The 14,086-nt window shown below is 42.2% G+C and overlaps 1 protein-coding gene across 6 annotated transcripts in view; it reads left to right on the top strand.

Annotated features, from left to right (window-relative positions):
• The window catches only part of DYNC1I1 (dynein cytoplasmic 1 intermediate chain 1), a 246,181-nt gene that overhangs the window by 39,400 nt on the left and 192,695 nt on the right, over positions 1-14,086 (top strand). For 2 of the 6 annotated variants that reach the window (XM_056857472.1, XM_056857470.1), the window contains exon 4: positions 5,208-5,265. In XM_056857472.1, the coding sequence (XP_056713450.1) occupies positions 5,208-5,265 (58 nt within the window). Of the gene's footprint in view, positions 1-5,123; positions 5,266-14,086 lie in introns of all 6 variants that reach the window. The other 4 variants (XM_056857471.1, XM_056857468.1, XM_056857469.1 and 1 more) reach the window with 2 other exon arrangements.

Here is a 14,086-nt window from a genome sequence, read left to right as displayed (position 1 = left end):
ATAGCGTGTCATTGCTATAATTGAGGACCGATTCTTTAAAGGCCCTTTAAGGATAGCAGTTGCTACTCTGACTGATGAGGCGGTCTCCCAGTGTCACATCCAGCTGGCTAAAGATGGACGCTATTGGGTAGTTCACCAGGCTTACCCGTGCATCTCTGTCCAAGTTTGTCCCATCTTTCACAATTTTGCAGCACAGATAAAGTAGGGTGTTATTTAAATCCATGTAATCTTCACCATTTCCAGCGATGAAAAAGTCCAGCGGGGCTGTTTCTGATAAGGCCGCCAGGGGTGGGACTTCAATATATAGGCATCTCTCAATGCTAGTTTGAGTAGGGGCTATTTGGAACAGGTCTAGTTCGGATTTCGTGCATTCTTCTGAGCCGCTGTGAATAAAAGCCATTGCTGTTTAAAATATATCTCCTGGGCTGGGAGGTCGTCTCTTTGCCCTTCTCTTTGCCTTCCGCTTCTGAGGTGGCTGCTGCTTCACGCCTTTTCTTTTAAAGGGCTGTGGGGGGCCAGTTAGATGCGCACGTGATGCCTTTCTTTTAACCCCTCTCTTCCTTTTAAGATACATGAGGCCCAGCCCCTCTTGCGGCATAGGCGGGTTCACTTTATTCAGAACGGCTTCAGAAACATGCCCTACTACATCTTTAGCAATATTTCGGGCTGCAGTTTTCACGTGGGGCTTTATGAGTTCAAATCCCCTCCTCAAAAGCGGTACTGCTTTTCGAAAAAGGCTCCTAAATATGCCCCCTACCCCTGCACCGTACATAACCGGGGCTCCATGGTAACCAGGGAGGGCATAACCTGCTTGATTCTTGTAGTACTGCCTATAAAGGTCAGGATCACCGTAGCTTTTTAAGATGACCATTTTGCACGCTTAAAAGACCAGGCCTTTCCGAGGACGAAAGTGGAGCTTTACTATTACCTTGTCAAATCGAAATGACACATTCTTACGTTGATCAGTCTTAATTTCAATAGTGATGGTGTCTATGTGCTGCTTATTCACAGGGATGTAATGAGGCTTGACATAGATATTGCTGATACAGTCATCGGTCTCCCCCCGCACTGGGATACAACGCAGTAAGGGCACATATGAATCTCCCACAATTTGGTGCTCCACAATGTCTGTGTAAATGTACAAAGTGTTGAATCCCCCCGTGATGTCTGCTGTAAACAAGATTTTTTTGCTTGGCTGCTGTGGGACTGCCCCTAAAATGTAGGCCAATACTGAAGAAGCTGAAAACGTGTAAGTAGGTGGTGCTTTTAGTATGACCTTCCTAAGCACTCAGTCATAGTCCAGGCGTAGCTCAGGGGTTTTTTGGTGAGACTGCATGATGCTGTTCATTTTCCCCACTAGTCAGGAATACTTGAATAATAGCCTCGAGGGACCGTGAAAGCCCACCGTTTCTTCATGTCTATTATTCCAAAGGCAGAATCTTCATTCAGGGTGTTCCAACTGTGTGGATATTGTATCTCCACCAGCCCTACATCCCAGGCCCCTGGCAGCTCCAATGGACACGCTAGATGGATGGTGAAGGCAGAAGCAGTGTTCTGTGGGAAAACAGTTGCGCTGACGTTGCTCGGGAGGGTAACGTAAAAACCACTGTCAGCCATTTTTTTTATACAGGGTCGCAAAGTTGAGAAGCTGGAACCCAGCTGTTAAACTTATCGGGCCACCCTAACCACTTAACTAGATGGTATTTTCTTTTGCCCTGCCCTTTTGAGTCTATAATTTTTTTCAATCCGATAGACTCTGTCTCCTTTACTCTTAATTTTCAGCAACTCTTCAGGATAGAACGACCCTATGACAGGGTCTCCAGCATAATCCTTTAGCCGGTATACCGGTCTCCTGCCTCTACAGATGACCTGCGCCACTAAGAATATCTCATCTGTGTAGCTCTGTTCATATCCCTTTACAAAAAGTCCTTTGCTTTTAGAGACACGCACATGGTCTCCTTTTCTAAACAGGGGTCTCTCCACATCCTTTTCATTTCTCCCAGCACGATCTCCATAAACCCTTTTCCATACTGTCTGCGCATTGGTTGCATTTACATCCACAGGGCGGGTCCCAATTGTCCTGTGAAAGCTGTGATTGTAACTTTGTATGAGCAGTGGCAACACATCGGTATATCTGAATGTATTGTTAGCTGTAAAATACCGCCACATTTTTGTTTTTAAGGTTTGATTGAAGCGTTCCACAATGACCGCTTTGACTTCGTTATTGGTGAAAAAGTGGTGAACTCCATGCTGCTTTAGCAGTTGTCTTACAGACTGGTTTAGAAACTCTTTACCGCGATCAGTCTGAAGCTTGGCAGGTATTCTGCCTTGTTTGAAAATATCCTTAAAGGCCTTTGACACACCCTCCCCTGTCTTGTTTTTTAAGACTGATGCCCAGGCGTATTTAGACAATATGTCAATCACTGTTAAAATGTACTTGTAGCCATCATTATGTTTGGAAAACTTCTGCATATCCACTAAATCAGCCTGCCACTGTGCATCCAGACTAGAAACGATTGTCTTGTTTCTCTTAAAGTGGATCCGTGGCTGTTTATGCAATGTGTAAGCATCTTGCTCTGAAAGCCAGGTAGCAACATTATTTTGAGTAAGAGTTTTACACTGCTTTTTGGTGGCCTGGAAAAGAGGCCTCACCCCGCCAAAGCACCCTGCTTCTCCAGGCGTGTAATATATGTTCCTTAAGACCTCCTCTTGACTGGGTGTCTCCATTGCACCCCCCCTTAACAACAGAATGACCACACAGGGCTAAAAAATACATGTTTTTATTGCAACAAAACTAGCTCTTCTTTTTCTTGTCACACGCTTGTACACTGGAACAAAAACACGATACGCAGGAGACATTCACGTCAACAGGGTTACCTATGTGCAGACTGGCAAAAGCCTGGATAAAATCATCATCAAGCTGCAACAGAGTAACAATAAAAAAGTATAGTACCGTGAAAATGCTTCAGCAGTTGCCATCCTCAGCTTTATTTTCGACCCACCACAAACATTTATTTACCTGATTACCTGTGAGTTTGATAATGTGTTTTCTACGTTCATGGTTTCATTTAAAGCATTTTCCTTGTCTTGCTCCTCCTCTAAAGAATCTTCCTTGTCTGGCTCCGCCAGCGTTTCCTCATCTGCAAACTCATCAACTGGGGTCCGGTAAATACACCGCAATGAATTGGGTATTCCAAAGTCCATCTCATCAGCAGGGCCACTGGAAAGTTCCATCTGTTTTAAAAGAGACCTCCCAAAGGCAGACCTCACCAATGGTGGCGGGGTGGTAAATTCCAAACGTCTGGCTGGAGTTTCCATGTTCTCCCCAAGTGCGTGAGCGTGTGTTTGCTAGCAGAAATGGCTTCTTTCCTTAAAACCACCCCTGGGTAGGGGTGGGGGTTGGGGGTGGAGCAGGGGCGGAGTGGGCCTCTGCCCCTTTACTATTGGTCAAGGGGTGGGGCATGTTGCTAGATGTGGTCACATGGTGGCCTTCAACCCTTCCCACTGGTGGATAGCCCCTTTCTGGGGCGGAGAAGCACTGGAGGAAGTTCCATGCTGCAGAGGTGGGTTGTACTAGAGAAAGACCATCCATTTACATTGAAGAGAGCGGCCTGGTAAGTTCACTTCTGGTGTTGCTGTGGGAGGGGGTATGGCCTTGCAATCTCACTTCCGCTGCTGTGTGGGGTGGGGCCGCATATGTATGTGTGCACATCACATCCGGTGACGTGGCAGTGTGGGAGTGGCTATATCACATCACTTCCGGCGACCTCATAAATATTCATGAAATATACAAATTAGTTCATTAGTATTCATAGTGTACCCACCTCTAGTGGTGGGCGTGACCATCTAATGTCACTTCCTGTGATGTGGAGGGGGTGTGGTCACACTCATGAATATTCATGAGTGTACCACTTCCGGTGGTGGGTGCGGCCATCTAATGCCACTTCCTGTGACGTGGAGGGGGTGTGGTCACACTCATGAATATTCATGAGTGTGGCCACGCCCCCTCATTAGTATTCATAGTGTACCCTTTTACTACTTATGGTGCTTATTTTGGCTTAGTGAATTTTAGGATAGATTTAGAAGTTATTGCATAATATACATCAGCAGTGCGGAAGAACCCTAATAAATGCTGAGATCAGGTTTAAGCATAGGGATTTTAATAACAGCTTATCGAGACTGAGGGCGGTTAGTGGTTATTATATCACAGAGTGCTAATAGCCCTCCTTAAATATGCTTGACTGTGTTTTAGGAAAAAGTTAGTTAAACAGGCATGGGATCCACTGTGGTGGAAGAGAAGCAGCTGAGATATGGATCAGACTGAAAAACTAGAACTATGAATTTACATCAGTTAATATTAATTATCTTGAATAATTACTTGTGATTAGAACAGCAGGCCATGAAGCAAAATACCAGCATTGCGAGGATAAGTCACCTAATGTGCCCAATAAATTGTGTGTGTAAAGTGCCTTCAAGTCGCAGCCGACTTATGGCGACCCCTTTTTGGGGTTTTCATGGCAAGAGACTAACAGAGGTGGTTTGCCAGTGCCTTCCTCTGCACAGCAACCCTGGTATTCCTTGGTGGTCTCCCATCCAAATACTAACGAGGGCTGACCTTGCTTAGCTTCTGAGATCTGACGAGATCAGGCTAGCCTGGGCCATCCAGGTCAGGGCGCCCAATAAATTATCCCTGTTCAAATAATTATGCAAGTATGCCTTTCCCTTCTTGTTTAATCTTTGGTCCAGTTTGGTTTCAGAAAGAAAACAATTTCAATAGATTTCCAATATTTTTGCATTTTTTTTAAAAAAAAGTTTTTGGAGGTATATCTTTTAAGAATATATGTACAACTTGTACAGCTTGAAATAGTTGAATGAAAAAATTCAAAATAATTGTTTACTTCTGAGTTTTTGTAATATCAAGTGCTAATATTATATCAGTTCACTTTCAGATCAATCTAAACATTCATTTCAACCTTAATTTCAAAAAAATTTAGAATTCACTTGACTTTCTTTTCTTTTTTCTTTCCTCCTTTTGCTTTCACCATTTCACACTCTCCCAATCATTCAACCATTTTATCATTTGGATCCTTGTTTATGATTTGTCTGACACTGCTCTTCATCAGTGCAGTCGTTGCATGTTTTAACATGGGATACCTGTTATTTTCATTATTTAGTCCCAACCCCTATGTCTCCCTCTCCGAAATCAGTGAGCACTCCCAGTGAAGCTGGAAGCCAAGACTCTGGAGACTTGGGACCAGTAGGGAGGTAAGATGAACAGCTTATTCAATGTGCCTTTCATGTGAATCCTTCTCCCACTGTTTCCCATCCCATTGTTAAATTGGTTAAAATGACAGAATCTTACCTAAAGCAACCTGGCAAGCTGATACCAAGCCCCGGGAGACATAGAAACATGGGGGTGGGGGTGGAGGAAAAAACAGTCCTGGGAGCCTGCAAATGCCAGCTCCTGGTATTCCTGGTTAATCCCAAATATTTCCAGGATTTTTCAGGACCCATTTTTCGGTATCCCCAAAAATCGGTATCCTGAAAAATTCCAGATATATTTGGGAGACCCAATTATATCTAAAAAATACTGATAAGGTATTCTTCAGCTATATATTTGGCTAAGTTATATTCAAATGAGTTACATCCCTAGTATAGTATACTATATCCCCCCTCCCCATTTGAGTAGTTCTGTAGTTTTATAGACTCCAAGGGGGTTTTCATTGCAGTCCTATGCAGAGTTCCTTCAGTCTATAGTGGGTTTAGAGCAGAGTAACTTCGCATAGAATTGCACTGTTTGGTTACTGTTTCTTGTTGGCAATCACCCATGAATCATGGAAGACCATTTTTAAAACTGAGAAGTGTTTCCAAGTTAGTTTATGAATTGCAGGTGAGAATAGGCTGTTAAAAAGAAACAGGTCAGTAGTCCAACACTATTTGTGCAATCCCTTGGGTTGACTTAAAATAATTTTGGACACTGGATCCAAAACTGGGCTGTAAGATACTTCCTTCTCTGGGATATGTGACAGACTCTGACAGAGGACAGGAAGTCTGAAGAAAATGAATGCTCTGGATAGAATTTTCTGCTGTGGCTTCCAAAATGTGAGCTTTTTGGAATAGGCAAGAACTGCTGTGGTTTCCCTCCAGTCAGCCTCGAGGCAGATGATGAGCAGAAGCCCAACCTGGATGATACTCCCCCCCAATTGCTCACCTATGTATGGTGTGTGTGTGTGTGGGGGAAGGAGGGGGGTTCTTTCCCATCCATCTGGTATACCTTTTTCATCTTCAAGGCCAATGGGCATCGACAGCTTTTTTCTGTTTTCATTGTTAATAGGTTTCTGTTATCTTAGCTCTGTCAAAGCTGTCTGTTTTACCCAAGGTATCCTCTTTGTCAAATATCAAACAGATAGGAGGATAAATCCCCTGTTCATGGGTAATCTTTGCTTGTAGAGTTAGCACTGGAAATAATTTTGCAAACCCAGAAGCTAGGTCGCGGAAATAAATAATACACACATAATAAGAACATAAGAAAGGCCCTACTGGATCAGACCAACGCCCATCAAGTCCAGCAGTCTGTTCACACAGTGGCCAACGAGGAAGCCACAAACAAGATGAGTGCAGCAGCACCATCCTGCCTGTGATCCACCGCACCCAAAATAATAGGCATGCTCCTCTGATACTAGAGAGAATAGGTATGCAGCATGACTAGTATCCATTTTAACTAATAGCCATGAATACCCCTTTCCTCCATGAATATGTCCACTCCCCTCTTAAAGCCTTCCAAGTTGGCCGCCATCACCACATCCTGAGGCAGGGAGTTCTACAATTTAACTATGCGTTGTGTGAAAAAAAACTTCCTTTTATCTGTTTTGAATCTGTCACCCTCCAGCTTCAACAGATGACCTCGAGTTCTAGTATTATGGAAGAGGGAGAAAAACTTTGGGAAAGGGAATCCCCATGTATTTGCATGTGTAAAGAATGGCGTTACGGGAGACTGTTGCTGTGGAATTTGTGGGTAACAAAAACTAAATCCTGCCCCTACCATGCTTAACTGTGTTTACAGTCTGTAGTTAAGAAGACTCTTGTGTTGGACACGTGAGTTTGAGTGAATGAGAACCTCTTTCCAGTTTGGGCTGAATTTGAGGAATCCTGGGCAAAAAGAAAGAAACCTGACACCTTTCACTTTTATCCTGGAAAAGCTGCTGGTTTAGGTTTTACATCGGTTTAAGGGCATGCACTCAATCTGGACAATGAGATGCAGAAATAGCAACCAAGGGGTCATTGACAAAGTGATGAGACTTCTAGCACACATTTAAAAGAAGCAGTGAGACCTTGAATACAGTGACATCAGAGAGAAATTTATTTAGGTGAATCACAAGCACACTCGAACTGTCATGACAATATCAGGCATAGGGCAGCAGTACCAAATATGCATTCCCACGTTAAGATGCAAATATTCCAAAGACCCATACAATCTGTAGCATGTCTTAAGAAGGGAGAGTCAAGAAGGCAAAGGTGGCAGAGTAGGAGGGTGATGTAGGAACTGAACAACATTGAAATAAGCTGAATGGCAACTTTTGCTGTGTTTCCATTCTTGATTAAAATTACCAGTCTGAATGCAATTTGTCTCTGTGTGAGTTGCCATGTAGTAGAGTGATGTAATTTTCTATCTGTATGGACCCAAAATTTTCAAAAGTCCGTCATGGTGGCATTTACTTGTCTAACAGTGCATTTCTAAGGAGAGGTACTCCAGTCTAAGACTGGAGTAACTCTCCTTAAGAATGCAATATAACAGGAACTCGTGTTATTTTTTTCCTTACAATTTGTTCCTTCATGTGTTTATATATGATCCAATGAGCCTATGCATCCAGTATATGTCTAAGTATGAAAGTGACTAAGTAGATGCATGTAGGATCGCAGTTTAAGGCCTCAGTCACATATACACATGTGCACACACCCATATACACACTCATACACATTCTTGAGAGTACATTGACTTAGTTCTGAATAAATATTCATAGGACTGGGTTGTAAGTCTGTATAACTATGACCTAGAAAGGGGAGATTGGTTTTGGATGGTTTCTAGCTACCAAGTATTAATGTCTTTTTTCCATTTGATCCTTTGGCACCATTAAACATTTTTACCTTCTCATTCCTCAAGGATGGATAGAATTCAGTCCTTGAGATCGTTGATTATTTTTCTCATTAACAGGTTTCTCATGCTGCAGCTTGAAGGGGATGGGTACTCTTCATCCCAAAGGGTGTTTCATAGTGCTAAGTTTACTAAGATATCCCTAAGATATCCCTATCTACTATTAAGATATAATATGCTGTCAAAAAACTAGTGTCATTAATAGTTCTGCTGCATTAATGAGTTCTGCTGCATTTTTTCCATTTGATCCTTTGGCACCATTAAACATTTTTACCTTCTCATTCCTCAAGGATGGACAGAATTCAGTCCTTGAGATCGTTGATTATTTTTCTCATTAACAAGTTTCTCATGCTGCAGCTTGAAGGGGATGGGTACTCTTCATCCTAAAGGGTGTTTCATAGGGATATCTTAGCAAACTTAGCACTATCTACTATTAAGATATAATATGCTGTCAAAAAACTAGTGTCATTAGTAGTTCTGCTGCATTAAGGAGTCTACTCATGGACGCTAAAATTAGTCTGCTTCTCATTTAGAAGTGACACAGTCTGCAGGTCCCAAGGAAATCGGCGGTGGAACATACGGGTGCAGTCAGCACCACTGTATAACTGTGGAGAAATACATGATACATGGGAGTACAAAATCTATGTGGTTGTTACACAAAAGCCATAGAAGAAGAGGGAAATTGTTATTTGTTATTTATCTCTTTTTTGGGGGAAATCAGGGAATATTTCTATGCTGCCTCTTCAGAGTTGTGCTCGAGGTGGAATACAATTAAAAAACCGCAACAAAAACAAGCAAAATCCCCAAGCCATTAAAAAAAACGTGCCATTTGATATAAGTAGCATAAAAAACTATCCATAAAACAGAAGCAGACCATTAAAAAGTGGATAAAATCAAACCCATAATTTAAAGCCAGTGTTAAAAGATGTGTGTTAGCCTGGCACCTAAAAAAAAGTAAAGTAGATGCCAGGCAAACCTGAAGGGGAAGAGCATTCAAAAAGCAAGATGTGACCTCGGAAAATGTCCTGTCTCTAGTTGCCACCCCTCTCACTTCTGAAGGTGGGGGCACAGAAATTGGGGCTTGAGAGGCAGATCTTAACTGATGGGCTGGATAGTACAGGAAGAGATGGTCCTTTGGGTACCCAATTTGCTGATGACAGTTTATTCTTGCAAAATCCACTCTTGCACATCAGGATCATCATTTTACTCATGGGTATTGTCTTGTGCCTCTCTGTCCCTGATGTTCTGTTATTCCTACAGGGACTTCTTTGATTTTAATGTGGGGAAAGCTTTCATGATTCGTACCTGACTGAAGTCCAGAATTCTACCATCTCATTCTATCCCCTTATTTTTCACTATGGGCGAAAACGCATGGTCTCTTTCGCCTCCTTTATTCCCTGTTTCAGCCAGGATTCAGCCGGGATCGAATGTATGCATTTCGCCGAACGTGCGTTCGATCTGGGCTGAATCCTGGCTAAAACAGGGAATAAAGGAGGCTAAAGCAACCATGCGTTTTCGCCCTATGTGTAGTTCTTTGCTTCCTTCATATTGACACATCTGACACATTCAAACTTTGATGAGCTTATCAAAATGAGTGTACATTAAATGACAATGCTGAAACCATCACAAAACTAAAATATTTCCCACTCATTGAACTGATATAACTGCCTTGTGTTTTCTTTTGCACACTGGGATACAGTTGCAGAGGGACCGTTGTAATATTTCTAAAATCTGTCAGTTCATCATATCAGGAAAGCATTCTAATAGTTGAACCTCCTACAGTGACAAGGGACAATAGACTAGTGAGTAATCTTGCTGTTAGACTGACACTAAATAATATCAAGCTTGCTATTTCAATAACACATATGAGTATATTTTAAGACTATAAATAGAAAGCACTTCAATTATACCACCGGCCATTTATTTATTGCATATACACAAAGACCTTAATTCTTGATGCTACAGTCCTGCAGAACAAGTCAAAGGAATTAAACCAATCATTTTAAGCCTGCATAAAAGCAACAGTCAAAATATCCAAGTAGTTTGCAGACACCCCCCCCCCAAAAAAAAGTATTCCAAAAAGAAGACCAGATACCGGATGATTCAGTTCACCATAGACTGAGGTGATGAGCTGGAGGTTATGGAAGCAGATGTTATCAAGAACCTTGATGCCTATGCGGTACTTTGTACAGCATGGTGTAACTTCAGGTGCTTTCAAAAGTAAAATTCTGATGGTGCTCCAAAGGAGGCTGGGAAAGAAGCGTAAATCATGCATTCTACTTTCTCACATTTTCATGTTAACATACTTCCATGAGGCATGCTGTTGTGTTGAGGAAAAATGCTAAAAAGTGCAATAATATACAGAGGTATTCAGTGGATCGGGAGGGAAGGCAGGAAATCGTAGACCATCAAGTGTGTCACTGGCTCTAATTGACTGCATGTATGGATAGCTGTTGTCCACTCTGATCTCTGCATGGGGCCTCTTTCCTGAACTGTTAGCACCTTCCTTGCAACTCACTCCCCCTCCCCAGATGTAAGCACCAGCTTGAATTTGTCACGAGCAAGGGCAAACCCCTGTTAAGTCTCCAAAGGAGACCTTTTCATCCAGTAGCTGCTGTTGTTTTCATCTGCTGAGAATTCAGTTCCCCAGCTCTTTCTTTAATCACACTGTAATGGAATTCTCCCTAATGGAATATTGCTTGTCACTTGGGAAGCTTGTCAGGTTTTGAAAGAGGGTGGAGCAAAGGGATAATGATTGCCTTGAGCAAGCTACATGTATTTTTTCCTCTTCTAAGTATCCCGGGTGTGCAGGTATAAGTGGCCCCAAGACACTCATAACATTAGAAGCTGGCTCAGATTCAGCAAATCACACTCTTCGTTAATGACCTTGGCAGCATTACAGAGGTCATTTCCACTTTGTTCAGTTTTATATGCAACTTCTGTAACACATTAGGCAGAGCAAGTGTTCCCCCCCCCTCCTCCTCGGCATATAGCATTCAGATCTTTATCCCCCGCCCCCGTTTCAGTATTCAGATTATGTGGCGGTATGTTGATGGGTGGAAAGGTGTGTGTAGGGGGAAGATTATACTTTCCAACAATTCTTTATTTTTCTTCTGTGGGTGTGAAGTAAAAACCATCTTAGAAATCCTGTACAAAAATTTTGTTGGATGCTTTTTCTTTCATTTGGAAGGCATCGCTTTCAAAACAGAATCCTCACGTACTTTTGTCCTAGTCAACACAGATTCTCCCCCCGCTTCCTCTTTAAGAACTGCTGTCCTTCAATTGTTTTTGAAAATGCCTTGCTGCAATTCCTTTTCAAGCTTTTTTTTTTTAATGGACTCGATATTGATTATTTCATCTTGATGTGTCAGCATGCGGAGTATGCCCTTTCCCCCACTCTCCCCTTCATAAATGTGAGTTGCAGGGGGCAAATCTATCCATGTGATAAATAATAGCGCTCCTAATTTGATTCACCTCTCTCCGTGTCTGATTTCTACTAAACCGAAGAGAAGAATCCATCTGGAACTTCTCTCTGTGGATGGTGTTCCATGTCCCGAAGTATGTAGATTCCAGTTGTATCACTTGGTGACAGCACAATTTCTTTCCTATGTAGGTACATTAGATTTAGAATAGTAGAATCATAGAGTTGGAAGGGATCACCAGGGTCATCTAGTCCAAACCCCTGCACAATCCACCCCTACTCAATGCCCAGAAGATGGCCAAGATGCCCTCCTTCTCATGACCTGCCTAAGGTCATAGAATCAGCATTGGTGACAGATGGCCATCTAGCCTCTGCTTAAAAACCTCCAGGGAAGGAGAGCTTACCACTGTTTGTTTGTTTATTTATTTAGCTTATTTATAACCTGCCTTTCTCACTGAAACTCAAGGCAAATTACAGAGTAAGAGAAAAAAAATTAATCATACGACATGATTTCTGGGTTCGACAAAAATAGCCAGTTACATTTAAAAAGTGAGAAATGCCTAAATGTTACAAGAATGCTATGTGAGGGAAGTCAAGTGAAATGGAGATTTATGTGCATGTTGCGCCGTCAAGTCTCTTCCGACTTATGACAACCCTATGAATTAATGACCTCCAAAACGTTCTATCTTTAACATCCTTGCAAGCTGAGGACGGTGGCATCCTTGATTGAGTCAATCCATAACATGTTGCATCTTCCTCTTTTTTAGCTGCCTTCAACTTTTCCTAGTGTTATTGTCTTTTCCAGTGCCTCTTCTCATAATATGGCCAAAGTACAAAAGCCTCAGTCATTTTAGTTTATAGGGAGAGTTCAGGCTTGATTTGATCTGGAACCCACTTATTTGTCTGTTTGGGGGTCCACAGTATCCATAAAACTCCCCCAACACCACATTTCAAATGAATCAGCTTTCTTCCTGTCAGCTTTCTTCATTGTCCTACTTTCACACCCATACATAGTTATGGGGAATACTATGGCATGAATTATCTTGATCACCAGCAACACATCCTTACACTTAAGAATCTTTTCTAGCTCCTTCATGGCTACCCTTCCCAGTCTCAGTCTCCTTCTGATTTCTTGGTTGCAGTCTCCATTTTGGTTGATGATGGAGCTAAGGAATAGAAAATCTTAAACAATTTCAGTATCCTCATCATTGTTTCACTATTTTCTGCCAACCATGTGCTGTTATCTGCATATCTCAGACTGTTAGTGTTCCTTCCAACAATTTTCACCCCATCTTCATCTAAATCTAATCCAGCTTTCTTTATGATATAGTTTGAAGAGATAGGGAGATAAAATACATCCTTGTCTGCACCTTTGCCAATTGAAAACCATTCTATTTCTCCATATTCTGTTTTAACAGAAGCCTCTTATCCAGAGTACAGGCTGCACATCAAAACAGTCAGATGTTGTGTACAGGTTGCACATCAAAACAGTCAGATGTTGTGGCACATTAAACTCCAGGATTTCAGAGGTGGAGGGGACGCAAAACTGAAGGCTGTGCTCAAAGCCCAGCCTTCACTTTTGCGGGGCCACAAGCTCCGAAGTCCATGTGGACATCGGAGGCAGTGGTGATGCCGAACTGAAGGCTGTACTCGGCTGAGCTGGCTATTTCAGTACTTGGAAAAGTGTGTGTGTGTGTGTGTGTGGGGGGGGGAAAGATCACCTGATCTCCCCATGCCATGGGCCCAATCAAGATCAGACCCTCATGGCATTTTTAAAATGGCCAAAATCTTCTCTAACATGGTGTTTGTGACAGTAATGTCTAGTTTGATTCTTAGTAGAGAAGGCATAGGATTGGGGAGAGAAGTGTTTAGCAAGAATTGCCTGGGCCAAAGGTACCCTAAAGGTCAAAAAGTTTAAAGTTCATGGACACTGGCGATAAGATGGCAGTTTTCATCGAGCTATCCACTACCACCCCAAGATCCCGTTCTTGGTCTGTCACTGCCAGCCCAGATCCCATCAGTATATATGTGAATTTGGGATTTTTTGCCTCAACATGCATCACTTTATACATACATTAAATCTCATTTGCCATTTTAAGGTCTATTCCCACAGTTCGGAGAGATCCTCTCAGAACTCTTTGCAGTCTGTTTTTGTTTTAACCACCTGTTGGTGCAGTCTTTGACCCACTTCATGTTTTATGTGGCTATTGTGATTCTTGTAATTACACTGGAGAATACACCATTGTTTCCATAGTAAGCACATGCAGTCTAGCGCTTAAGGACCGAACTACATGAGATGAGAGGACAAGTTTCTGTATGGGGCTGTGTGTATCAGCTCCTAGGGAATTCGCCATATAAAACAGAATCATACTAATCTGTCCTTAGATTTGAATTATTAGACAGTTATCTAACTTGTTTAACCGAGTAGCTAGCCATGGAGCTATTCATATACTGCAAATGGCCTGCATGCTTTTATTATAGAAATTGTATCCCTTGTCTCATAAGCGGAAGAA

Source organism: Euleptes europaea, chromosome 11 (genome assembly GCF_029931775.1).
Source record: "Euleptes europaea isolate rEulEur1 chromosome 11, rEulEur1.hap1, whole genome shotgun sequence".
In the NCBI taxonomy this organism is placed as follows: Eukaryota; Metazoa; Chordata; class Lepidosauria; order Squamata; family Sphaerodactylidae; genus Euleptes; species Euleptes europaea.
Note: the sequence above shows the minus strand (reverse complement) of the source record. Positions and strands in the feature narration are given on the sequence as shown.